The sequence below is a fragment of the Ascaphus truei genome, chromosome 8 (assembly GCF_040206685.1).
Source record: "Ascaphus truei isolate aAscTru1 chromosome 8, aAscTru1.hap1, whole genome shotgun sequence".
Taxonomy (NCBI): domain Eukaryota; kingdom Metazoa; phylum Chordata; class Amphibia; order Anura; family Ascaphidae; genus Ascaphus; species Ascaphus truei.
The window spans coordinates 71,367,227-71,395,172 of record NC_134490.1 but is presented as its reverse complement, the minus strand read 5'-3'; the positions used below and the strand labels follow the sequence as shown (position 1 = coordinate 71,395,172).

Sequence of the window (27,946 nt, the reverse complement as noted above, 5' to 3'; positions counted from 1 at the left end):
ATATCTGTGATGCTGTGTCAGTGTGCGGCTATCTCTGTAGTATGTATATCTGTGATGCTGTGTCAGTGTGCGGCTATCTCTGTAGTATGTATATCTGTGATGCTGTGTCAGTGTGCGGTTATCTCTGTAGTATGTATATCTGTGATGCTGTGTCAGTGTGCGGTTATCTCTGTAGTATGTATATCTGTGATGCTGTGTCAGTTTGCGGTTATCTCTGTAGTATGTATATCTGTGATGCTGTGTCAGTGTGCGGTTATCTCTGTAGTATGTATATCTGTGATGCTGTGTCAGTGTGCGGTTATCTCTGTAGTATGTATATCTGTGATGCTGTGTCAGTGTGCGGTTATCTCTGTAGTATGTATTTCTGTGATGCTGTGTCAGTGTGCGGTTATCTCTGTAGTATGTATATCTGTGATGCTGTGTCAGTGTGCGGTTATCTCTGTAGTATGTATATCTGTGATGCTGTGTCAGTGTGCGGTTATCTCTGTAGTATGTATTTCTGTGATGCTGTGTCAGTGTGCGGTTATCTCTGTAGTATGTATATCTGTGATGCTGTGTCAGTGTGCGGTTATCTCTGTAGTATGTATATCTGTGATGCTGTGTCAGTGTGCGGTTAGCTCTGTAGTATGTATATCTGTGATGCTGTGTCAGTGTGCGGTTAGCTCTGTAGTATGTATATCTGTGATGCTGTGTCAGTGTGTGGTTAGCTCTGTAGTATGTATATCTGTGATGCTGTGTCAGTGTGTGGTTATCTCTGTAGTATGTATATCTGTGATGCTGTGTCAGTGTGCGGTTATCTCTGTAGTATGTATATCTGTGATGCTGTGTCAGTGTGCGGTTATCTCTGTAGTATGTATATCTGTGATGCTGTGTCAGTGTGCGGTTATCTCTGTAGTATGTATATCTGTGATGCTGTGTCAGTGTGCGGTTAGTTCTGTAGTACGTATATCTGTGATGCTGTGTCAGTGTGCGGTTATCTCTGTAGTATGTATATCTGTGATGCTGTGTCAGTGTGCGGTTATCTCTGTAGTATGTATATCTGTGATGCTGTGTCAGTGTGCGGTTATCTCTGTAGTATGTATATCTGTGATGCTGTGTCAGTGTGCGGTTATCTCTGTAGTATGTATATCTGTGATGCTGTGTCAGTGTGCGGTTATCTCTGTAGTATGTATATCTGTGATGCTGTGTCAGTGTGCGGTTATCTCTGTAGTATGTATATCTGTGATGCTGTGTCAGTGTGCGGTTATCTCTGTAGTATGTATATCTGTGATGCTGTGTCAGTGTGCGGTTATCTCTGTAGTATGTATATCTGTGATGCTGTGTCAGTGTGTGGTTATCTCTGTAGTATGTATATCTGTGATGCTGTGTCAGTGTGCGGTTAGTTCTGTAGTATGTATATCTGTGATGCTGTGTCAGTGTGCGGTTAGTTCTGTAGTACGTATATCTGTGATGCCGTGTCAGTGTGCGGTTAGCTCTGTAGTATGTATATCTGTGATGCTGTGTCAGTGTGTGGTTATCTCTGTAGTATGTATATCTGTGATGCTGTGTCAGTGTGCGGTTAGCTCTGTAGTATGTATATCTGTGATGCTGTGTCAGTGTGCGGTTAGCTCTGTAGTATGTATATCTGTGATGCTGTGTCAGTGTGTGGTTAGCTCTGTAGTATGTATATCTGTGATGCTGTGTCAGTGTGTGGTTATCTCTGTAGTATGTATATCTGTGATGCTGTGTCAGTGTGCGGTTATCTCTGTAGTATGTATATCTGTGATGCTGTGTCAGTGTGCGGTTAGCTCTGTAGTATGTATATCTGTGATGCTGTGTCAGTGTGCGGTTAGTTCTGTAGTACGTATATCTGTGATGCTGTGTCAGTGTGCGGTTATCTCTGTAGTATGTATATCTGTGATGCTGTGTCAGTGTGCGGTTATCTCTGTAGTATGTATATCTGTGATGCTGTGTCAGTGTGCGGTTATCTCTGTAGTATGTATATCTGTGATGCTGTGTCAGTGTGCGGTTATCTCTGTAGTATGTATATCTGTGATGCTGTGTCAGTGTGTGGTTAGCTCTGTAGTACAGTATGTATATCTGTGATGCTGTGTCAGTGTGCGGTTATCTCTGTAGTATGTATATCTGTGATGCTGTGTCAGTGTGTGGTTATCTCTGTAGTATGTATATCTGTGATGCCGTGTCAGTGTGTGGTTATCTCTGTAGTATGTATATCTGTGATGCTGTGTCAGTGTGTGGTTATCTCTGTAGTATGTATATCTGTGATGCTGTGTCAGTGTGTGGTTATCTCTGTAGTATGTATATCTGTGATGCTGTGTCAGTGTGTGGTTATCTCTGTAGTATGTATATCTGTGATGCCGTGTCAGTGTGCGGTTAGCTCTGTAGTACAGTATGTATATCTGTGATGCTGTGTCAGTGTGCGGTTATCTCTGTAGTATGTATATCTGTGATGCTGTGTCAGTGTGTGGTTATCTCTGTAGTATGTATATCTGTGATGCTGTGTCAGTGTGCGGTTTTCTCTGTAGTATGTATATCTGTGATGCTGTGTCAGTGTGCGGTTAGCTCTGTAGTATGTATATCTGTGATGCTGTGTCAGTGTGCGGTTATCTCTGTAGTATGTATATCTGTGATGCTGTGTCAGTGTGCGGTTATCTCTGTAGTATGTATATCTGTGATGCTGTGTCAGTGTGCGGTTATCTCTGTAGTATGTATATCTGTGATGCTGTGTCAGTGTGCGGTTATCTCTGTAGTATGTATATCTGTGATGCTGTGTCAGTGTGTGGTTATCTCTGTAGTATGTATATCTGTGATGCTGTGTCAGTGTGCGGTTATCTCTGTAGTATGTATATCTGTGATGCTGTGTCAGTGTGCGGTTATCTCTGTAGTATGTATATCTGTGATGCTGTGTCAGTGTGTGGTTATCTCTGTAGTATGTATATCTGTGATGCTGTGTCAGTGTGCGGTTATCTCTGTAGTATGTATATCTGTGATGCTGTGTCAGTGTGCGGTTATCTCTGTAGTATGTATATCTGTGATGCTGTGTCAGTGTGCGGTTATCTCTGTAGTATGTATATCTGTGATGCTGTGTCAGTGTGCGGTTATCTCTGTAGTATGTATATCTGTGATGCTGTGTCAGTGTGCGGTTATCTCTGTAGTATGTATATCTGTGATGCTGTGTCAGTGTGTGGTTATCTCTGTAGTATGTATATCTGTGATGCTGTGTCAGTGTGCGGTTATCTCTGTAGTATGTATATCTGTGATGCTGTGTCAGTGTGTGGTTATCTCTGTAGTATGTATATCTGTGATGCTGTGTCAGTGTGCGGTTATCTCTGTAGTATGTATATCTGTGATGCTGTGTCAGTGTGCGGTTATCTCTGTAGTATGTATATCTGTGATGCTGTGTCAGTGTGCGGTTATCTCTGTAGTATGTATATCTGTGATGCTGTGTCAGTGTGCGGCTATCTCTGTAGTATGTATATCTGTGATGCTGTGTCAGTGTGCGGTTATCTCTGTAGTATGTATATCTGTGATGCTGTGTCAGTGTGCGGCTATCTCTGTAGTATGTATATCTGTGATGCTGTGTCAGTGTGCGGCTATCTCTGTAGTATGTATATCTGTGATGCTGTGTCAGTGTGCGGTTATCTCTGTAGTATGTATATCTGTGATGCCGTGTCAGTGTGCGGTTATCTCTGTAGTATGTATATCTGTGATGCTGTGTCAGTGTGCGGTTATCTCTGTAGTATGTATATCTGTGATGCTGTGTCAGTGTGCGGTTATCTCTGTAGTATGTATATCTGTGATGCTGTGTCAGTTTGCGGTTATCTCTGTAGTATGTATATCTGTGATGCTGTGTCAGTGTGCGGCTATCTCTGTAGTATGTATATCTGTGATGCTGTGTCAGTGTGCGGTTATCTCTGTAGTATGTATATCTGTGATGCTGTGTCAGTGTGCGGTTATCTCTGTAGTATGTATATCTGTGATGCTGTGTCAGTGTGCGGTTATCTCTGTAGTATGTATATCTGTGATGCTGTGTCAGTTTGCGGTTATCTCTGTAGTATGTATATCTGTGATGCTGTGTCAGTGTGCGGCTATCTCTGTAGTATGTATATCTGTGATGCTGTGTCAGTGTGCGGTTATCTCTGTAGTATGTATATCTGTGATGCTGTGTCAGTGTGCGGTTATCTCTGTAGTATGTATATCTGTGATGCTGTGTCAGTGTGTGGTTATCTCTGTAGTATGTATATCTGTGATGCCGTGTCAGTGTGCGGTTATCTCTGTAGTATGTATATCTGTGATGCTGTGTCAGTGTGCGGTTATCTCTGTAGTATGTATATCTGTGATGCTGTGTCAGTGTGCGGTTATCTCTGTAGTATGTATATCTGTGATGCTGTGTCAGTTTGCGGTTATCTCTGTAGTATGTATATCTGTGATGCTGTGTCAGTGTGCGGCTATCTCTGTAGTATGTATATCTGTGATGCTGTGTCAGTGTGCGGTTATCTCTGTAGTATGTATATCTGTGATGCTGTGTCAGTGTGCGGTTATCTCTGTAGTATGTATATCTGTGATGCTGTGTCAGTGTGCGGTTATCTCTGTAGTATGTATATCTGTGATGCTGTGTCAGTGTGCGGTTATCTCTGTAGTATGTATATCTGTGATGCTGTGTCAGTGTGCGGTTATCTCTGTAGTATGTATATCTGTGATTCTATCTCAGTGTGTGGTTATCTCTGTAGTATGTATATCTGTGATGCTGTGTCAGTGTGCGGTTATCTCTGTAGTATGTATATCTGTGATGCTGTGTCAGTGTGCGGTTATCTCTGTAGTATGTATATCTGTGATGCTGTGTCAGTGTGCGGTTATCTCTGTAGTATGTATATCTGTGATTCTATCTCAGTGTGTGGTTAGCTCTCTCTTCTCCCCGCAGTGGACCTGATCGGGACGGCTCTTGATGGCATTGAGAGGCTTCTCAATCTCCCGTGTGGCTGTGGGGAGCAGAACATGGTCAGATTCGCCCCCAATATCTACGTGCTGAGATACCTTGAGAGGTCCAATCAGCTGACAGGAGCTATCAAAGCAAAGGGGGAGGAGTACCTGAAACTTGGTGAGCTTGGGAATTGAGACTTCTCATGTGGGGATGTATCTCAGAGAACGGTGTGGGAAGGGCTTCGAGATAATGTGCAATCCCACTATGGGAGCAACTGACTGCTGGCCATACAATGGGACGTACATAAATACAGTATACAGACAGATATACACCAAGACCAGGGCAGGCCAACTCCAGTCCTCAAGGGCCACCAACAGGTCAGGTTTTCAGGATGTCCCTGCTTCAGCACAATGACTGAACCACTGATTTAGCCCCCTGTGCTGAAGCAGGGATATCGTGAAAACCTGACCTCTTGGTGGCCCTTGAGGACTGGAGTTGGCCGCCGCTGCTCTAGACAGACAGAAGTGACACTGCAGAATCTGTGTCTGTCAGGTTACCAACGGCAGATGAATTACCAGCGAAAGGATGGTTCATACAGCGCTTTCGGAGAGAGAGATAAAGAGGGGAACACCTGGTAAGTCCCACTTTCTTTCAGTCTCTCGCTCACATTCTCCTGCTCCTGATTTCCACTACTCCTGCACCGTTCTCTTTGTTGTTCCCCCTTTGCTTTCTCTCACTGCGCCCTTCTTAATCGGTAATTCTACAGTGTGTCTGCCAAGGCGGCTGATCGAAAATCCCCAGAGACTTTAACGTGTCTTTTTGGGCAGATATAGCCCGAACTACAGCATTGGCAAGTATAGAATAAGGCCCCAATAGTCTTTTCCTCCTTTTATTTTTCTTGGGGTTTTTTCTTCTCTTCCTCGTGCCCTTTTTTCTCTCCATGTTTCCCTTTCCCAGGCTGACTGCTTTTGTGATGAAGTCTTTCAGCAGTGCCTCACATTATATCTCTGTGGATGAGAAACACTTGCATGAGGCAGCATCGTGGCTGAAAGAAAACCAGCTCCCGAATGGCTGCTTTAAGTGCAGGGGGAAGCTCTTCAAGACCACCTTAAAGGTAAGGCTGTGCACAGGGAGACACACAGAGCAGGGAGCACAGGGTGTTACACAGAGCAGGGAGCACAGGGAGTCGCACACAGAGCAGGGAGTCACACACAGAGAGCAGGGAGCACAGGGAGTCACACACAGAGCAGGGAGCACAGGGAGTCACACACAGAGCAGGGAGCACAGGGAGTCACACACAGAGCAGGGAGTCACACACAGAGCAGGGAGTCACGCACAGAGCAGGGAGCACAGGGTGTTACACAGAGCAGGGAGCACAGGGAGTCACACACAGAGAGCAGGGAGCACAGGGAGTCACACACAGAGCAGGGAGCACAGGGAGTCACACACAGAGCAGGGAGTCACACACAGAGAGCAGGGAGCACAGGGAGTCACACACAGAACAGAGAGCACAGGGTGTCACACACAGAGCAGGGAGCACAGGGAGTCACACACAGAGCAGGGAGCACAGGGAGTCACACACAGAGCAGGGAGCACAGGGAGTCACACACAGAGCAGGGAGTCACACACAGAGAGCAGGGAGCACAGGGAGTCACACACAGATCAGGGAGCGCAGGGAGTCACACAGAGCAGGGAGCACAGGGTGTCACACACAGAGCAGGGAGCACAGGGAGTCACACACAGAGCATGGAGCACAGAGACACACGCAGAGCAGGGAGCACAGGGAGTCACACACAGAGCAGGGAGCACAGGGTGTCACACACAGAGCAGGGAGCACAGGGAGTCACACACAGAGCAGGGAGCACAGGGTGTCACACACAGAACAAGGAGCACAGGGAGTCACATACAGAGCAGGGAGCACAGAGACACAAGCAGAGCAGGGAGCACAGGGAGTCACACACAGAACAAGGAGCACAGGGAGTCACACACAGAGCAGGGAGCACAGAGACACACGCAGAGCAGGGAGCACAGGGAGTCACACACAGAACAAGGAGCACAGGGAGTCACATACAGAGCAGGGAACACAGAGACACACGCAGAGCAGGGAGCACAGGGAGTCACACACAGAACAAGGAGCACAGGAAGTCACATACAGAGCAGGGAGCACAGGGGTCACACGCACAGAGCAGGGAGCACAGGGTGTCACACACAGAGCAGGGAGCACAGGGAGTCACACACAGAACAAGGAGCACAGGAAGTCACATACAGAGCAGGGAGCACAGGGGTCACACGCAGAGCAGGGAGCACAGGGAGTCACACACAGAACAAGGAGCACAGGAAGTCACACACAGAGCAGGGAGCACAGGGTGTCACACACAGAGCAGGGAGCACAGGGAGTCACACACAGAGCAGGGAGCACAGGGTGTCACACACAGAGCAGGGAGCACAGGGTGTCACACACAGAGCAGGGAGCACAGAGAGTCACACACAGAGCAGGGAGCACAGGGAGTCACATACAGAGCAGGGAGCACAGGGTGTCACACACAGAGCAGGGAGCACAGGGTGTCACACACAGAGCAGGGAGCTGAAGTAACTGATTTCTTCTTTCTGGTAACAGGGAGGTGTTAACGATGACATCTCTCTGTCTACATATGTAACAATTGCTCTACTGGAAATGAAATGGCCACAAGAGGTAAATCTCGCTCCCTTTACCCTGTCTTCTTCCTCTTGTTGACCCACAGCACATCCCTCCCCATCTATTCCTCTCCCTCCTATCTATTGACAGCTCTCCCTATCTACTCCTCTTCTTCTTATCTACCTATAGCCCTCCCCATCTGCTCTTCTTCCTTTATATCCAAAGACCAGCCCTATCCATCTCTTCCTTCTACCAATAGCTGTCTCCATCTCCTTATATCCCTTCTATATAACCACATACCTGCCCAACTTCTTCTCCCCCTCTATCTGCCTCTAGTTCTTCCTGTATTCCTGTGTTTCTACACAACCTTCCTGTATTAGGACCTAGAATTTATGTTGGATGGGAGCTAATATCCAGCACATCCCCCATGCCCTCTTTCTGTCTCTCAGGATGCTATGTTGCAGAATGCTTTGCAATGCCTGCGAAGTTTTGTGCCGTTGGTGGACAGTCAGTATACACAGGCTCTCCTAGCCTACACCTTCACTTTGTCTAAGGATCAGGAGAGAAGAGACACCCTCCTAAGAGGCCTGTATGATAAAGCTGAGAGAGCAGGTACCAGTCTAGCACATGAGTTGACCCTCTGCCCTCCTGCACAACCTTGTAAAGCATTGTGCTGTCAATTGTATCTCTAGCAAGGAGACTGCACAGTCACTATACTACCACTTCCCTGATGGAGAGATCTGCATTGCTCTGTTAACCCTTGGAGATCTGCAGAGCATTGCTCTGTTAATTTCTCTTTCTGCTAGAGTCCCACTTGAAGTTCAGATGACATTCAATCCTTATTGCTTTGATGTCCTTACCAGGTGGACAGGTTTACTGGCCTCAGACCCCCAAGCACCTAACCAATGTGTCTTCATGGTCCCAGCCGAATTCCTTTGAAGTAGAGCTGGCATCCTACATCGTTCTGTCCCACCTGAGCATGGAAACCCCCACGAAGGAGGACATCATCAAGGCCTCCAGTGTGGCTTTGTGGATCACAAGCCAACAGAACGCACATGGGGGCTTCATTAGCACTCAGGTGAGAAACCTACAGCCTACACAGGGTGTTCCTCCAACCACAGGGAGATACAATGACACAGATAGAATGGACCAATAGCCTATGGGGTCTGAACCTCCAATTGCTTGGTGGCAAAGTTGAAAGAGGCCTATGGTATACGTACTGTAGTCCCTCTTCCACTGCTGGGTGACACATTGACACAGACTTAAGGGGCTAATGGCCTTTCCAGTCTGTCCCATGCACTTTTTAGTGACACATACAGTAGCAAACAGTGGCTCATCCAGTCTCCTTCTCACATTGAAGGATGACACTTCAGGAGAGACATATGGCTCATGGAGTCAGTCGCTCAATCAAAGGATGACAAAGTGATACAGACAGTAGGAACCTATAGTCCATGGTGTCTGTCCTTTATACGGCAGAGTGAGTTTGTCCCTCCTACCGCTAAGTGACCCAGACAGTAGGGTCTTATGGTTCATGGAGTTTGTCCCTACCATTGCAGGGTGACACAGTGAGACAGGCAGGAGAGCCCTAAGGCTTATAGAGTCCGTTCCTCACAGTGTAACTAAGTACACGATCAAACCTTTCCTACATATCACTGTCAAATCCCCTCACAGGACACGGTGGTGGCACTCCAGGCTCTCTCTCGGTATGCCGAGGTGACACACACTGAGCATGCAGGTCTGCAGGTGACAGTGAGTCCATCAGAGGGAGAGGGCGCTCAGCACCACCTGTGGGTGGACCACTCAACTCGCTTTCTACTGCAAAAAAGACGTCTCTACAATTTGCCCGGGAATTACACAGCGGTGGTCAAGGGTGATGGCTGTGTATATCTACAGGTCAGTTCTAGTGGGAGAAGTTGGTTCTGTGGATCCTTACAATTCAGTTTAAACAGTTTCACAGGGTCACCCTCCATTCCTCTGGACTTGGTTTTGTATTCTAAAGGTAACTGTGACCTCAGCTTTATATTAGTAGAGGTACGTAATTATCTGGGTTTGGAATGGTATTCATAGAATAATCCTCTTAATTTACCATTATAATTCTTGGGGTAAACATGGAGATTTTATAGTCGACGGCCTTGGCATAGTAAATCAGTCCTAGAGGTTTGAACTCCTCTTCCTGCAGACAACACTGAGGTACAACATCCACCCTGCTAAAACTAGCCCCACCTTTGACCTTCAACTGAATACCAGTGAGGAGGGCTGCGGGGGCCAATCTGCATCTTGTTTCAACCTTACCATATGTGTGCGGTAAGTAGGAAGGACCACCAGGCAGAGAGGAGCATTCTTCTGGAGCGATAGCTGGCGGCATGGTGCTCAACCGAAACGTTGGTTAAATAAATGTACACCGCTTGCACATTCTTTTAGGAGTGCTACTCTTTGTCTTCATATCACTGGATCACACCATAAGAGTCTCAGCATCCACAAGTATTCCTTGTGACACAACTTACTTGAGTGCATGTGTATTGCCTTTATAAATATTGGATCCACTACAGAGAGAGACAGGGACCTCAGTCTAAGCCCAGTCCAAGCAGAGGAACCGCTACCAAATTTAGCGGCTGCTAACTGAATGCAGGCGGTTACTAGATAAAGGTTATACTTTCCATGTATTTCATTGGAGGGTCTCCCTAATCTGATCCACGCCTAATTTACCCCATGGTCTCCACTGGATCCCATCTATTTGTTCATAGAGATTTTCCTGGGATCTCGCTCAACAAAAACATTTTGTACACATACTTCCTGGAATTGCCATCTATTAGAAATGATTTGCAGACTTTCATTGGATTCCCCTTAGAAATTAATTATTTGACTCCAGTTTGGCACATGTTCCCAATAACTCAAAGATGTTAACCTCCATATACCAAATTCAGTGAGATTTAGGTATTCTGGAGCAAGACAATTTTATATTAATGAAAAAGTATTGATTTTTTTTTATCAGTGAGACTGTATTAAAGTATCTGAGATCCTGATCCCGTTGAGATGGACTCCAAATCATTGAGACCTGACATAGTCTGTATCACCAGGAAGAGCTTAGTCCATCTCCCTTTCTCTCTCTGCCTTTTATCCAATATGTTGTGAAGCAGACTTTCCCATTCTGGAGAAGAGATCAGATCCACTCAAGTTAATGGGACTAAAATGTTCTCCATTACTCCACACTTCGATCCAAACCCTCTTTTGTTCCTTGCACTGTCTTTCATATTATCCCTCTTTCTCCTCTCCATCTCTTGAGGGTATTCCTTCTATATCTCCTCTCCCTCTCTTCCCCTTTCATTTTCCGATCTCTCCTTGTCCAGTGTCACTTACTGAATATTATAAAATCATACTCATTCTTATTATCAGCGGCTCCAAAGATTTGGATGGAGTCCAACTCTTCACAATATGACTTTTTCTATTAAAATGTCACTTATTTGGTTTCTATCTTCCTGATTTCAGGGCTTTGACCTCTCTGAGAGCTATGATAGATCTTGCTTCACCCATTCACTGCATTGGTTCTGCCATCCCATAGCTTTTCAGTGCTCTTCAGCCACCCCTGGCAGTGAAGGTATATTTATCATTCTCTATGGTTGACAGTTCTGTGTGTTCCAGGTACACAGGGCTACGTCCAGTAACCAACATGGCCCTGATCGAGGTCGCTGTGCTCTCTGGCTTCAGCGTCCTCTTTGAGACAGTGAAAAAGGTAACACATGGGCCAATGATGTAAAGCTCTATGCAGTAGAATGGGGGTCAATAGAGTGGTGCCCTGCAGGTGTTCAGCACGAGTGCAGGTGTCTTCAGCATGGAAGGGGTTAATGGAGTGATGCTTTGAGGATTATCAAGCAGAAAATGTGTTAATGAAGCGATGCTCTGTGGGTGTCCAGCACACGTGGGGTTAATGACTTGAAGCTCTGTGTGTCTCTTCAAAACGGGAAGTGTTAACATACAGTAGCAAGATATGTACACAACATTTTCATTGTTAACCTGCCGCTCTTTGTGTGTCCCTCCCCTCTCAGCTGGAGAAGCATAGCCTGGTGAAAAGGACTGAAATGAAAGAAGATGAAGTTGTCATTTATCTCGCAGAGGTAAGAGGGGATGAGGGAGGGAAGACAGAAAGACGGAGACCAACTCAGAACACATCTGGACCCATTTATAAATTGACTTTAAATTGATATTTTCACTCTGGGGGGAAAAAAAAAAAAGAGGAAGCAGTCCACACTCTATCGACATTGTGACAGTATATGTACTTTTTGCATAGAGTAAAGGACAGCATTTTACTGCCTGCACTATATAGAAATAAATCCGTACAGCAGACAGACATTGGAGCATTGCTAAGTGACAGATTGGACAATAGGAACCAGGACACCAAATGTATTCTGGTCTCCCTGCACCTCCCTCTCATGCTCTCTCTTTCTGCTTCCATTACACTTTCCCCCTTAAACTCTATGCATCTTCTCTTTTCTCCATTTTCTGTCCTACTCTCTCTCCAGTTTTCTATATTTGCTGCTCCCTTTCTCTTTTCTCCATTTTTTATCTGACACACTCCCTCTCTTTCTCTCTCTCCCATGTGCAGCTGTCTCACAAGAATCAGTGTTTCTCCTTCTTGGCCAGACAGGATATCCGGGTGGGAAATTTGGAAGCCCAGCTAGTAAAGGTGTATGACTATTATGATCCAGGTACTGCCCAAAGCCACACAAAAGAGTCCTATTTAGACTGCAATGTTAAGAGAAAGGACACAGAGAATACATGAGACCTAAGCTCAGGCTGAAGCCTCAAGGAAAGGGGCTATGGAGAAGGTGAAACAGTCAGCGTCAGAGCTCTGCCCAAGTTCAGAGACAAACAGTGGGAAAACCAAACTAAGAATGAAGCCTTTAATTGGTCACTCCCAATGAAACAGCCTACCAAAGGACTAGGCTCGCTCCCAATGAGAAAGCCTTCTAATAAGCGAGACTTGCTCCCAATAAGACAGCTGTCCAATAAGTATTACTTACTAATAAGACAGCTTTCCAATGAGTGTGACTCATTGTAATGAGCCAGGTAGTAGAAGTGCACACCTTACCAATTGTAAACAATCAAAGCTGCTTGTAGCAGTACTTACTGTGTGCTCACAGTCACTGATGCTGCTGCTGTGCGATACCAGGACAAACTGATGAAGGTGTCCATAAGGCCTTGGCCATGTTTGGCGCTTGCTCGCTCTCGCTTGCTGCCGCTCACTCTACCAGGAGCTTTTTGCTGTCCTTACAGAGGAGACAGCAAGCGCTTGGGAGGCGGGTATCACTGTGTGTGTGTGTCACTTGGTAGCTGTCAGTGTGTGTGTGTGTGTGTGTGTGTGTGTGTGTGTGTGTGTGTGTGTGTGTGTGTGTGTGTGTGTGTGTGTGTGTGTGTATTATATAATATTTTAAAAATTAAAAAAAAAGACCTGTTGTGAGAATAAATTATTTATTAACATTGTGCAACTTTGATAAATATATTCACGCACGCACACACGCGCACGCACACACGCATACACACACACACACAAAGGCACACACACACACACACAAAGGCACACACACACATGCATACACATACACACACAATGCACACACACATGCACACACACATACATACACACACACATGCATACACATGCACACACATATACACACACATGCATACACACACACACAAAGGCACACACACACACACACATACACACATGCATACACACATATACATACACACATATACATACACACACATGCACACAAAGGCACACACACACACACACATGCATACACAAAGGCACACACATGCATACACAAAGGCACACACACACACAAAGGCACACACACACACACATACACACACACAGGAGACATGGATCGGGGCAGAAGGTGGACAGACCGTCAGGGGGCCCGGCCGGGGGCAGGCGCGTCACTGGCCGGGGGCAGGCCAGTGACGTCACGGAGCTGGTTCGCCCTCATTGGGCGAACCGCTCACGTGACCGGCCTGTCGCGCCGGCAAGCGGGGGAATTATAAATTCCCCCAAGACCTGCGCTTCCGCAAGCGCGCGGAAGCGCAGGTGAGCCCCTACTAAAGCCGCTCTAATTGCGGCTGTAGGGGCTCAGTGCTGAGCGGGAGCGCGACTCAGCACGCTTCCGCCAGCAAGCAGGTAACATGTCCAGGGCCTAAGACACCCAAATGTTTATGTATGATACAATAAACTAAATAGGGGCCTATGCACTAAAGGTTCATTAAAAAAAAATCGCTGGACCATTTAAATCACCGATTTTATGAGCGTTGCTATCACGGTATTCAGAAAGCCTTGATTACCTGTCATAGCAAAATTCACAAAACGGGCAAAAATTCAAAAAACACAAAAAAATCTCAAAATCCCTTACCCGGCGAGTTGTAACTGCTGCAGAGAGAGCTGCTCTGAGAGAGCCGTCTCTCCCTGTGCAAATCTCACCCGAAATTTGTGTATAAATTTTATGATGAGCAGGGGATCTCCTGAGCTGAACCGCATTGGTTTCAGCCTCGGGGACCCCATACTTCCCGAGATATAGGCCCCGTTATGGGGTGCCGGTATCTCCTATGCATTTTATTCCCATGATCATGTGATGCGGACATTTAAATGCATAGGAGATACTGGCAGCCCATAACGGGGCCTGTATCTCTGGAGGTAAGGGGTCCCTGAGGCTATCCGCTATGGTAATGAAATTTACTGTAAATTCATTTTTATTGCATAGGATTCATGCCAGGGGTCTCCAATGCTAATATTAATGGATATCCGCTCCAGAGATTCCCGGCATCAATCCTATGCAGGAAAAATGCATTTTTTTTCTAAGTCCCATCTCGCCGCTTCTCTGCAGGTTTCCAACACCTTTACACCAACTTTTTCTGACGTGAGGATTTTGCGATAAAATCACCATTGTAGAGCGGTGATAGGCATTCATAGCCTAATCACTGATACTAGAATTGCGCGAGTTTATGAACATGCCGAAAAGCGGCGATAAGTGGCTTATCACCGCTGCCTCAGTGATTTTTTTTATGAGCAATTTTTGGGGGCGATTCAGTCTTTTATCACCGACTTATCACCGCTTACTGAATAGCAGTAGGCATTTTGGGCGATAAGTGCTTGATAAGTGGCTTATGAACGCTTACTGCATAGGCCCCATAGTATTGAATCGACTGGAGTGCCACATTATTTATTTTAACAGGATAATTAACTGTAAAGAGACAGTCTTCCAATAAGCAAGACTCACTCCTAATAAGACACTCTTCCAAAGAGCTATACTCACACCCAATGAGACAACCTTTCAATGAGCAATACTCACTTCCAATGCAGCCAGGGATTCTGGGAAATGAGCAAACACATACAGAACTGATAAAGTTGTGAATAAAAAACACAAGTCTGAGGATATATTTTGCAGAATGACAAATAAGTTTATTGCTTTGTGCGGTGCACACGCAGAGGAGGGTTTCAAAATAAAATCCTCCCAACGACATGGTGGCATACAGGCCTTATTTATACACAAAATACTAAACCCACGCCCCCTATACAAGGTTGCGTGTCATCACTACGTAAACAAAATATGAACATGAACACATCGAAATGTTAATAACATTATGGGATGCCTAAATGAAATGATTCAGCAATATTCCGTATACAAGCCGGTGACTTTTACTCTACATACAGAACTTCATGGCCCCCCCACCTTCGGAATGAGACACTGTGCCTATCAGTCTCGTATTTTCATAACATTGGCACATTGCTCTTGTTCTCAAGGTTTTTGGCTTAGCTGAACCGCTCAATATCAATTGGAACTTCAGCAGAAAAAAATGTATTTTAAACTAACGTCAATACCAACTTTCATACAGACAATACCTAAAATGGATGCTGACTTAAAATGATTGCTTAGATCCCAGTGCTGTTATGTAGACCCCCCCCCCCCCCCTTACGTCATATTCTCACTTTGTCAGAACATACAAAAGGGCTAAACTAAATGACCCTTTTTCAAGAGAATATATAAGTATGTTACTGTGTATTTTTGGTCATATTGGATGTAGCATTGGGCTTCTATGTTGCTTGTTGCAAACACATACAGAGCAAGAAGCAGTACCAGGTCATAAATGATGGAAGTCTCATTATTTGTTTTCTTGTTACAGAGGAAAAAGCCGAGGCTATGTATAACTTGCCCAGCCAATGAGGTGAGTTATCTGGCATGATGTTAAAATACTGTAAAACAAATATATTCACTTTCTGTTTTGCACATGATGTTAAAATACGCCAAGGCTTATCCCCATTTAGTAAAACTTAACCACACTTGGTTTAAGCTCATACAGAGATTTCACTGCTAACAGCACTCTATTATTTTTTGATGAAAGTTTGGCTCTTCTTTTGTGTCATGTGCCTCTGTATCTCTCAGCAGAAAAAGAAGTGACACAAGAAGAGGTGACAAGAAGCTGACGGGGCAGCAATTATGTGTTAGGGTTTGGGATGGGGGGAGAGGGGCTGCATCTGATCTCAGATGTGTGTTGAATGTAGACAAAAAAGGATAACATACAAAGAATAGCCAAAGGAGATATAAGAGGAGTACAGGGAGAGAAGAGAGGGTGTGAGAAGAGGGGAAGATTGGGTACGGCTAGAAAGATAGAGCACAGCAGTGAATGATTAGGAGGAATATGGGGAGAGGAGACGGAGAAAGACAAAGGATTACAGGAAGAGCAGTAAGGGAAGCATTAAGGCAGTCACCCAGTTTACGTAAAAACATCACTGTCACGTGAGGTGAGAAATATGGAAATGACTCTCTAATACAATGCATCGATAACCAAGGTGTCTCTGCTGTTCCTGTTCAAAAAGGTAGACGTCCTATAGGAAAAGCAAAAAGATAAGGCATTGTTCAATGTACTTAGAACTGTGGGATTCAATTCTATGGATCTCCTATTTACGTGATCCTATTGTAATAAAAATCTATCTACAAACCAATTAAAATGTCCAAAAATAGTAATTAAGTGTGACAGTACAGTGTCTGAAATATCAACCATGATAATAAAGTAAATACAGTGGATATGTACATATAAAAAAAAGAAAGAAGTCGCTGCTCTGGGAACCCAGTGGAACTGTCCTATCGGTTCCTCTCAGAGAATCTTCTCTCAGAAAAGAGGGAGTGCAGATTTCCAGCTCCGGTGTATAACATGAAAGGAAACAAAATGTATATCGTGTAATACAGCACATACACTTTCAATATATTGGGAGTGAAGCTTCAATCATTCAACTCACAGGACAAAATAGGGTTAAAAGCAGTGGCGTAGCGGGGTATGCACTGGCTCCCGGGCAAAATTTTGCCAGCTGCTCCTGCGCGATTGGCAAGTGCTGACGTGCATGCGTGATAGGAAAAAGTCGACTGCGCATGCGCAATTGGCAAGTGCCGACGTGCATGCGCGATCGACATTTGCCAGCTGCTATTGCGCATGCGCGATCGGAGCTTGCCGGTCGCGCATGTGCATGAGTTACCGGTAAAGGCCGATGGCGCATGCGCAGTCGGCGAGCAGAGCATCAGATTCACACATGCGCAGTCGGAGACAAGTATGCGAGAGAGCGGGCCCCCCAAGAGCCACTGGTTAAAAGCATATATGGTGATGTTTTATATTGCAAACGATGAGGGAAATGTTGTGTCCTCCAGCTGAATATTAGAATTTGCTAAAGTGGAAGGGGAGGGAGAAGGTGGAAGCTCTTGCTCCAGTCTAATGTGTACTTGAAATGGTGCTAGGAGGAGCAAAATATATAGAGTAAACAGATACTTACAGAAGCAAGAGAAGAGCCCCTATAGACCAGCACTCAAATCAAATGGTGCATGAAATGGGGTAGTTATTATCCGCAAGTATTTGTTTACTCTCCAGCTGAATATCACTTAAAGTGTGGAGATATAACTCCGTTGGATTTTCTCTGGGGTGTTCCCTCTTTGATATATATGAGGTTGAGGGAGGCCATGGAGGCAATCTCACCAGGCATATAAAGAAAGAGAGAAGGAACCGATAGTGTGTATGGTCTAAAATCTCTTTATGTAGCAAAAACAATTCAATAAAATGTGCACTCACAATTTCTAGCACTTAAACAAGCATATTTAAAATGTAAACGGAGATGTCAGAGCAAGCAGGGCATGTATTATACTAAGCGCGTCGAGCGTGCGTGCACGTTTACTGCCTATAGGCCAAACAGGGACACGCGCAGCAAGGAGGCTTGGCCATGATGTCACAACGGTAGGCCGCACTGTGATTGGCTCACTGTGGCACGGCAGCTGCTCGAAAAGACACATTTCTTTGTATTTCTACCAAGCTGCCGCACCAACGCTGTCTGCCATGCGCATCGGCAGTGAATACACTGTAATGGGAAGACAGGTATTTTTCATTGCCGTGCACACGCTTAGTATAGTACAAGCCTTAGGAGGAGATCTCACGCCACCCCTGGTGCAACCGGCATCGGTTGTCACTTCCGCTGTGCACGCCTCCAAGTCTGGTGTCCTCTTCGGGTACCTACCAGTATGTGGACGTTTCACTTTTCAAGTCTTCTACATCCAGGATTGTTAAGCAGCTTTTTATACATTGTCGTAATGAATGAATTAATTAATTAAACAGTTAACCCATACTAGTCCTCAGCGTTCTTGAATAGTATAATTTATATCTAACATATTTTACTTAGTATAGTTTGCAACTATAGCTTGGCTAGCAATTGAAACATATTTCCATGTCCATCCTCTTATTCCTACAAGATCATAATGGTAACATATGTGCTACATACTGTATATGCAACTTTTATGAGGAATGTAGCAGAATGTTTGACAAAGTAATAGCAACAAGAATACGAGTTGTGTATACTTCAAAGTTCCTGTTACAAAAGTGAATTGAGACTAGTATCGAAGGCTACACTGATGACTAGAGATTAATTCATATTAATCAATATTTATAAGAAAAATATATCAAATAAAAATAGGAAACAAAAAGAAAAATATTAGAACGTGGTATTAAATATGTAAAACAATATTATTATACCAACAATAAAGGAGATAAAACCAACTACGGGTTTAAAGAATCAGCTATAAATGTACTCAATATATAATTTAGTAAGATGCAAATGCTAACTCTATATATAGGTATTGTGTGTATGAGGAAACAGAGGGGGGGGGATACATTATATATGAATCTAGAATTTTTTAAAATATATATATATATGTATATATATGTGTGTATATATATATATATATATATATATATATATATATATATACACATGAAGGTCAGTCAGCACACTGTAGTAGAAAAGGTTGTAATAGCAGATGCTAGTCCCATAGAGAATAAGTATGATACGAACCAATCCAAAGACCAGTAAAGAGACAGCAGACCGCACGGGGTTAATCCAAAAATATATATTCACAACATCAAATACACGTAAGCCAACGTTTCGGTCCCACAGAGAGACCTTCCTCAGGCACGGCCCTGAGGAAGGTCTCTCTGTGGGACCGAAACGTTGGCTTACGTGTATTTGATGTTGTGAATATATATTTTTGGACTAACCCCGTGCGGTCTGCTGTCTCTTTACTGGTCTTTGGATTGGTTCGTATTATATATATATATATATATATATATATATATATATATATATATATATATATTCAATTACCTAATAGGATCTTTCATTGTTTGAGATTTCCCAATGCCTATATCTGCATTTAGACTATTTGGAATCAGTGTGTGCAATTTGTGAATGCAGAAGGTTTCCCTCTGGGTAAGTTTTAAACTTCTATCTCCCCCTCTCCAATCTACACTCATGTTTATACAGTGTAAAAAAGTAAGTTAGAATTGGACCCATGGAAAGTATTAAAATGGCTGGGCACACAGTGGCTTATAATACATTTCTTTATATTACATAGGTGTTTTAAAATGTGTACTCATGGTGGTCTTGTGGTCTTGCCACAGGCAGTGGTGTGAGATTTAAAACGTAATACTTGGTTAGTAAATATGTTTCTCTTGCTAGCCAAGCTATAGTTGGGAACTATAGTCACGTTTGTTAGATACATATTATACTACCAGTATTTAAGAATGTTGAAGACTAGTGTGGGTGAACTGGTCAATTAATTGATTGCGACACAGTACAAAAAGCAACCTAACAGTCCTGGATGTAGGAAACTTCTGATGAAGATGAAAAGTGAAACGCGTTGAGTTCACATACTGGACTGACGTCTCCGTTTACATTTTAAATATGCTTGTTTAAGTGCTAGAAATTGTCAGTGCACATTGTATTGATTATTTTGCTTGAGGTTTTAGACCATCTACACTGTTGGTTCCCTCTTTCTTTATATCCCTGGTGAGATGGCCTCCCTCAAACGCATATACATCAAAGAGGGAACATAGAGAAAATCCAACTGAGGAATATCTCCACACTTTAAGTGATATTCAGCAGGGGGACACAACATTTCCCATATCGTTTGCAATATAAAACATCACCAGATATGCTTTAAACCCAATTGGGTCATGTGAGTTGAATGATTGTAGTTTCAATCAAAATATATTGAAAGAGTGTTTGCTGTATTACACTTTATACATTTTGTTTCCTTTCATGTTATACGCCTAAGCTGGAAATCTGCACTCTCCTTTTTCCGATAGAGTCCCATAGGACAAAAAGGCCATGATATGTATGTAAAACACCTTTGGTCATTGTATATCTGTTCTTGCTCCTTTCGTACCAACACATGTGGCGACTACATGTGCTGGAATATGGTTTCATACTCTGGCACACAGCATTCTTTTTCAAGTGCTGCTGAAAAACACTGGTGCTCTTGCACACTTATTTGGGTGCTGTAGATGCGTACATATGATGTTGAGTGAGACTTTGTTACTGATGCTTGGAGTGACTTCTTACTTATAAACTAGACAGCATTTGAAAGGGTACTCCCATCCAATGAGACAGCCTTCAAAAAAGCAACCTCTCTCCCAATGTGACAGCCTTCCAAAGGGCGAGGGTCACTCCCAATGAGAAAGCATGCTAATAAGCGAGACTTGCTCCCAATAAGACAGCTGTCCAATAAGTATTACTTACTAATAAGACAGCTTTCCAATGAGTGTGACTCATTGTAATGAGCCAGGTAGTAGAAGTGCACACCTTACCAATTGTAAACAATCAAAGCTGCTTGTAGCAGTACTTACTGTGTGCTCACAGTCACTGATGCTGCTGCTGTGCAATACCAGGACAAACTGATGAAGGCGTCCATAAGACACCCAAATGTTTATGTATGATACAATAAAACAGATAGTATTGAATGGACTGGAATGCACAGTATTTATTTTAATAGGATAATTAACTGTAACGAGACAGTCTTCCAATGAGCAAGACTCACTCCTAATAAGACACTCTTCCAAAGAGCTATACTCACACGCAATGAGACAACCTTTCAATGAGCAATACTCACTCCTAATGAGCAGCCTTTCAATGAGTGAAACTCTCTGTATTGAGACAGTCTTCCAATGAGTGGGACTCACTCCTGAGACAGCCTTCCAATGAGTGAGTCCTTGTATTGATACAGCCTTCTAATGAGTGGGATTCACTAATGAGACAGTCTTCTAATGAGTCAGACTCACTCCTAATGAGACAGCCTTCGAGTTAGTGCAACTCCCTAATGAGCGAGCCTTCCAATGATCGAGACCCCCTCATAATGAGATAGCCTTCTAATGAATAAGACAGTCTTCCAATGAATTAACTGATGTCTAAATAGACTGGCTTCTAAGGAGCAAGACTTGTCAAGAGACTAATTGCCAGTGACGGAGACTGGCCTTTAATAAGTGAGACTGCTGTCTAAAGAGACTCATTCACAGGGAGTGAGAATGGCTGCAAATGAGTGTGACTGATGCCTAGAGACTAATTTCCATTGAGACTGCTGTCTAAAGAGACTAATTCCTAATGAGTGAGACTGGCTTCTGAGTGTTTGCACTTTTTTAACTTTCAACCCTTGCCCTTCCATACGATGAAGTTACATAGAATATGAAGGGAGTTAATAGTTACTCAGCCCTACAAATGTTACTTAGTGGCTTATTCTGCATGTGGGATCTGCTTTATCTGGCTTTAAAATGCACCTTATAGTCAGTATTGCTTCATATTGCATTATGATTACATTAAAACCAAGCAGCCAATGTGGACCTGACCAACTTCAATCAAAATTCCTACGACTCGGTGTCCCAGCCATTTTCATACTGCTTTCTTCCCTAAACAACTCTATATTGTTTACAGGTCTGTATGGGAAAGTACCACTCATTAGCTGAAGTATGACATAACAGGTGCTTTGAGTAAGCAGAGCTCTCTCCCTCTCTGTCACATGTTTACCATATATACAGTTGTTTACTACAGAGGACGTGTGACTCGTCAGTTAAAGTATTCATTTGCTGCAACACTCAGCACTGATAGGCTTCCTCCAAACAAAAAATACTATAAATAAGAGCCTAGGCTGGGGATAGTGTCAGAAGCTTCATCATTGGGCCGTGCAGGTGCTTGGCCAAGAATTCCCCTCGCTCTCTCGGGATCAGACTAAACTGATTGGGGCTTCTCCAGGTGTTTGGAGCATTTTCCTGTTGTATGCTGTTTAGCTGTGCAAGCTGGAACTGAGAACATAACCGAAGCTACGTAAATCCCTTTTTGAATACATATCTAAGACTGTTTACTGACTCCGAGTGTGCAAGCTATTGGCTGAATACAGAATCTTTGCATTACAAGGCCATATCCCAAAGATCTAGAAAACTGCAACAGTTGTCTCAAACTTCAAAAGTGGGGACAAAAACACTGTCTCCAACTACAGGCCAATCTCTCTTCTCCCAGTACGATCCAAAGTCATGGAAACATGTGTCCACTCCCAAATAAGTGAATACAATACCAAGACAAACTTCCTTTGCCAACTCCAATCTGGCTTCCGCCCAAAACACTCCACGGTAACTACCCTCCTAAAAGTTAGCAATGAGATCCTGTGTGGAATGCAACTAGAACAACTTACTGGTGCAATAATCCTAGATTTTGTAAAAGCGTTTGATACTGTTGGTCATGTTATCTTGTTAAACAAGCTCCAGTGCTCTGGAATAAGGGAACACACTTTAAACTGGTTTCACTCCTACCTATTGGGTAGATCTCAATATGTGTCTATCTTGGGCTCTAATTCAAACCCCTAGGATGTTAGCTGCGGTGTCCTGCAAGGTTTTGTTCTGGGGCCCCTACGCTTTGCAGTCTTCATTAATGATCTACCTATAGCTTGTAAGGCAGCTTCAATACAGTGTATGCGGATGACAATCCTATATGCACACAGCCATAGCCTCTCTGACCTTGGACACGTATTTCAATCTGATTTTGTAAGACTTGAAAAACTGGATTTCCCAAAAGAATCTGTTTTTAAACACTGACAAAACTGTAATGAAAGTATTTGGGACTAAGGCTAAATTTCTAAAACTACAGACGAGAGAGCTACAGATCAGAAACAACTATAACACCATTCTAGCCCCTGTCACTAGTTTTAAATATCTCGGCATATTGTTTGGCTCCCATTTAACATGTGGGTTGCATATTGATACTTTGACATCCAAAACCTATGCCAAACTAGGTGTACTTTATAGGAACAAATCCTCCCTAAGCCAGCCGGTCAGAAAGTACATTGCACAGCAGATGCGAATGCCAATTATAGGCTATGGGGACATATTATATGGTACCCTAAACCACCTTGGCAAACTAGAAACCCTCTGCAACTCAATATGCCACTTTGTCCTACAATGTAACTACAGCACACATCACTGCAAAATGCTCAAAGAACTAGATTGGCTATCACCTGAGTCTAGGCACAAAGTACATTTTTCCAGTCTTGCCTTCAAATTCTTTCTGGGCAAGCTACCCATCTATCTGAACAAGCTCCTCACCCCTATCACAAGCAGCACTTGTCACCGTAGATCTGACTTTAAAACAGTGTTCACGGTCCCAAAGTTCAACAAAGGATCTAGTCGCTGCTCCTCCTCCTCTCCTCCACCTCATAACTGGAACAATCTACCAGAGACTCTCAAAGCCGCCTCCAGTCTAAGTTATTTAAAGACTTCAGCTGTCTCACATTTTATTCTGGTCTGTAACTGTTACAGTACATTTGTCCTTATACATATTATCTTTAACTGTCCATGAAATATCTTTAAATATAATGTATAACCCTGTTCATTTAATGTAACCATGTACAGTATTGTCATCATAACTCTGTCCAGGACATACTTGATAACGAGCGATAACGGCCAATGTACTACTTCCTGATAAAACATGTTATAAATAAGTATCTATAGCACTCCTTCCCTTCAAATGCACAAATGCACAAATTCACAAGAGAATATAGTACAGTCAGTATCCTGCCGTTATAAAGATGGAGTTGGTATAACGTTACAGGGTCGGTATGCAGCGATTATATACAAGGTCAATGTAGGGTCAATATAAAATTACAGGGTCGTTATAGTCAATATACACTCCGTATCAAGTTACAATCGGTATAAAGATATACGATCAGCATAAGGGCCAGAATAAAATGAAGTTCATAATAAGTCAGTACGTTACCAACAGTAAAATGTAATGTGAAATGGTGCTCAAAATCACGTGTGTGTGACGGTAAGGGGGTACCTAGGCCAGTAAATAAAAGGTATTATGCCCGGCTGGTTGCCCCTGAGCCATATTGGGAAAATGTAGAGTGTCAGCTCTGCAGCCCAGTAATGGCTGCAACAATGTAACTGTATTAAAAATGTCTGTGTGTGTCCCGCTAGGTATAAGGGGACCATATCAATATCCTGAGTGAAACTGTATAAGTATTGCAACAGTGTTTCCCTGCAGACCGCAGAAAGGAAAAAAGGGTTTTAAATGCCAGCAGCATCGCGCATAGCACATAAGCGGTAAGCTAACTTTGGCTAGGAACGTCCTAGCGCTTTGAATTTTGCTGTGCGTGTGGCTGGGGGTAAATCATTAAAACGGTTATTTTACTTATTATAACATTTCATGAAAAGTCATGAATGAAAGTCCCCCTCTTTTAAGTGTATTAATATTATAAGAGCCAAGGAGTTTGCATTCAGGCGGGCGGAGCAGCTGAAACACTTGATTCATAAGTACAGTGATCAAAAGATGTATGGCAGGACATTCCTGTATGCGAGGCATGCATAATTTAACCCTGGACTTGTAAGATATCACGCTGGCATGGTTCCAGCATGTCTGCAAAAGTCCGGAGTTAAAAAGGTTCCGACCGTTAAAGGTGTTAAGCGGGGTGGAGGGAAAATAAGTGCTGGCATCCTAGCAGATATCCGGGTGGCGTAGACTACCCAGTGCCAGGAAAGGGGGCTTGGCCGGGTATGCTAAGTGGCGAAGGTGCAAAGTTTGCGCATGCCCTTGGCATACTATGAAGCTCCTGCCCGGTGCTGGACGTTACTGGCAAGACCTGGGAGTAGGTGGGCTGTTCAGTTCCCACGCAGCAATTGGCTGCAGAGCATAGAGATAGGGTTTTTTACTGTTTAAAGGTCCCTGCCGCCGATCGGGAAATTAGATTCATCGTGCGGTACAAGATTGTAACATCGTAACCAATATTTGTATCCAGCTTCAAGAGTTCGTAAGGACTTCCAAACCAATTCTACAAGGGTAGAACGAAGTGAGCAGTCCCGGCGGAGAAAAAGTGGTTGTGAGCGGCGCCACTAGCAAAAGACTGGTTTGCGGATTTGCGGTTGCACAATCCCCGTTCCTGGGAGATTGGGCTCACTGACTCTATTTCTTAAGATTTCGTTCTGGAAGTAGAGAATTTCATTTTACCCCATCCCAGGAAGTGTTTTTTTCGTAATATTTTGTAAATCAAGCTGTGTATGTTCATTGTGTAAATAAATGACAATTTATTTTATCTCTTGCTTTGCTCAATCAAAGGATCCGGGCAATTTTGGTGTTAAAAGTTCTGGTCTCCCGTGACAATGTGAACTGTATAAAACTTGTGGTATAAGTCCTTAAGTGTCTGGATTACTCTATCAATTGTCCGCAGAAAACAGTCCATATGTCAGTGTGCAAGGGAGGAATAAGTGCCTAGTGGTGTTCATCACATTACTACAAAATGTGGCACAAAAGAACATCCTCCTTACAGCATAGAAAGTAAGTTAATAATTGAGATGGGTAACTATTATCAGGGCTAAAGCCAATTACCTGTTAACTCTGACAGTTCAGCAAATCCAGGTTGTGCAGCATCAGTTGTATTGAAGATCCAAGAAGCAGTGTGTTGGACCGGAGCACGACCAAGACCAGAGAAAAATGAAGATCAAAGGGCAACTCCCATATAAAAAGTTTTATGTCAGTTTATGAGTTAGCATAGGGCTGGTATATAGTTACGGGTTTGGCATAGGTATAAAGCTACAGATTCAGTAAACTGCTGGTATATAGTTGCTGAGTCAATGTGCAACCAGTATCAGGGTTGCCAACTTCTACTGAAGGCCAACCCGGAGAAAATGTAAAAAAAAATATTCTCTCTTACCTGCATCTGCGTCTCCCAGCATCCTCCTATGAACATGGCTGCACGGCGTCAAATGACGCCGCACTGCCATGGCAATAATAATAATAATAATAGAATGTTCTTGTATAGCGCTGCTAGTTTTACGTAGCGCTTTAGACACATTTTGCAGGCACAGGTCCCTGCCCCGTGGAGTTTACAATCTATGTTTTTGGTGCCTGGGGCACAGGGAGATAAAGTGACTTGCCCAAAGTCACAATGAGCCAACACTGGGAATTGAACCAGGTTCCTTGTTGTAACTCAGTGCCAGTCAGTGTCTTTACTCACTGAGCCACTCCTTCTCACCATGACGCGACACTACATGATGTCATGACGTTACGTTGCATCTAGTTGCCATGGCAATGAGACGCCGTGTAGCGCCGTGATGTCACGTAGCGTCCAGTTCTCATGGCAACAGGCATCACGTGATGCGGGGACATCACGTAGCGTCCCGTTGTTATGACAAACCAACGTTATTAGACCCCGCGCAGCCATGTTGACTGGAGTTGCAAGGGGAGATGAGAATGCCGGAGACTGCAGCACCACGCCGCCACCTGGAGATTAAGAAGATTAACCCGTAGCCCGAACGTAAGTGCCCAAAACCCATAGTCTACGGATTAAACCCGGATGGTAGCAACACTGACCAGTATATAGCTTCACGGTCAGCATACACTTGATGTAAGGTTACAAATTCAGTAACCCGGCCGTTATACAGCTTGAGGTCCAATATAGTCAGTAAAAGGTTACATTGCTATTATACTGTCGGATATAGCTCATATACAGTTGGTATGGTTATACAGCCGGTATAAAGTTGGTATCAGATTACACGGCCGATATAGTCAGTAAAAGGTTAAATGGATGGAATAGTCTGTAAAAGGTTACACGGATAGTCCTCTATCGAGTCGGTATACAGTGACTATATCGCTGTAGGGTCAGTATAAGGTTACACACTATTATACAGTTGACATAACATTAAACGTCTGGTATACAGCTTGTTTAACGTTACATGGCCGGTATATAGTAGGGTGACCAGACATTCTGTTTTTTCGGACTTTGTCCCGGATCCCGACTTTCTTTGACACGGTCCCGTTTTTTTTCCAGCACTTGCCGGTCGTCCGTGTGAAAAATTTGTCCCATAACAAATATGGTCACCCTACATATAGGGTCAGTATACGGCCACACAGCCAGTATACATAACAGTTGGTATAGAGCTTGAGGGTCACTATACAGCCAGAATACAGCGGGTATAAGGTTACGCAGCCGGTATACAGTCAGTATATAGCTCCAGAGTCAGTATAATAATAATAATAACTTTATTTAGATAGCGCTTTTCTCCCAATGGGACTCAAAGCGCTTCACAAGTTACAAAAAGGAAAAAAAGAAGAAAACATGTAAGGCTATAAACGAGACCAAACACAAGGAAAGATACAACCCAGGAAGGGATGGTACTGTAGCCGTTAAATGCCGGACAGGTTGTGGTTCATTAATGAAATGCCTGGGTAAATGGGAAGGTTTTCAGTTTGTTTTTATAGATTTCCAAAGGTTACAGCGCCAGTAAACAGTTGGTGTTAGATTACACGCCCAGTATGTCAATATATAGCTCCAGGACCAGTCTACATTCAGTACACAGTCCATATAAAGGTAATAAGATCGTTGATTAATAGTATTTAGCTCCAGGGTCAGTATACAGTCGGTATATTGTTACGTGCAGGGATATAGCTCCAAGAAAAAGGTTACACGGCTCTCATACCACCAGTAACTGCCATATAAAGGAAAGTATTGCAGCTCCCCTCTGGATGAGTTTTTGTCCCCAAAAACTAC

General features: G+C 43.7%; 1 protein-coding gene across 1 annotated transcript in view; it reads left to right on the top strand.

The window, feature by feature from the left end:
- LOC142501945 (alpha-2-macroglobulin-like protein 1) overlaps positions 1-15,776 on the top strand; it is a 56,126-nt gene extending 40,350 nt beyond the window's left edge. Inside the window, exons 24-35 of the mRNA XM_075612571.1 lie at positions 4,922-5,098; positions 5,474-5,555; positions 5,879-6,035; positions 7,539-7,613; positions 8,006-8,168; positions 8,420-8,634; positions 9,228-9,449; positions 9,736-9,860; positions 11,196-11,286; positions 11,600-11,668; positions 12,157-12,259; positions 15,735-15,776. Of these exons, the coding sequence (XP_075468686.1) occupies positions 4,922-5,098; positions 5,474-5,555; positions 5,879-6,035; positions 7,539-7,613; positions 8,006-8,168; positions 8,420-8,634; positions 9,228-9,449; positions 9,736-9,860; positions 11,196-11,286; positions 11,600-11,668; positions 12,157-12,259; positions 15,735-15,775 (1,520 nt within the window). The 3' untranslated portion in view covers position 15,776. The remainder of the gene's footprint in view (positions 1-4,921; positions 5,099-5,473; positions 5,556-5,878; positions 6,036-7,538; positions 7,614-8,005; positions 8,169-8,419; positions 8,635-9,227; positions 9,450-9,735; positions 9,861-11,195; positions 11,287-11,599; positions 11,669-12,156; positions 12,260-15,734) is intronic.
- The last annotated feature ends 12,170 nt before the right edge of the window (positions 15,777-27,946 follow it).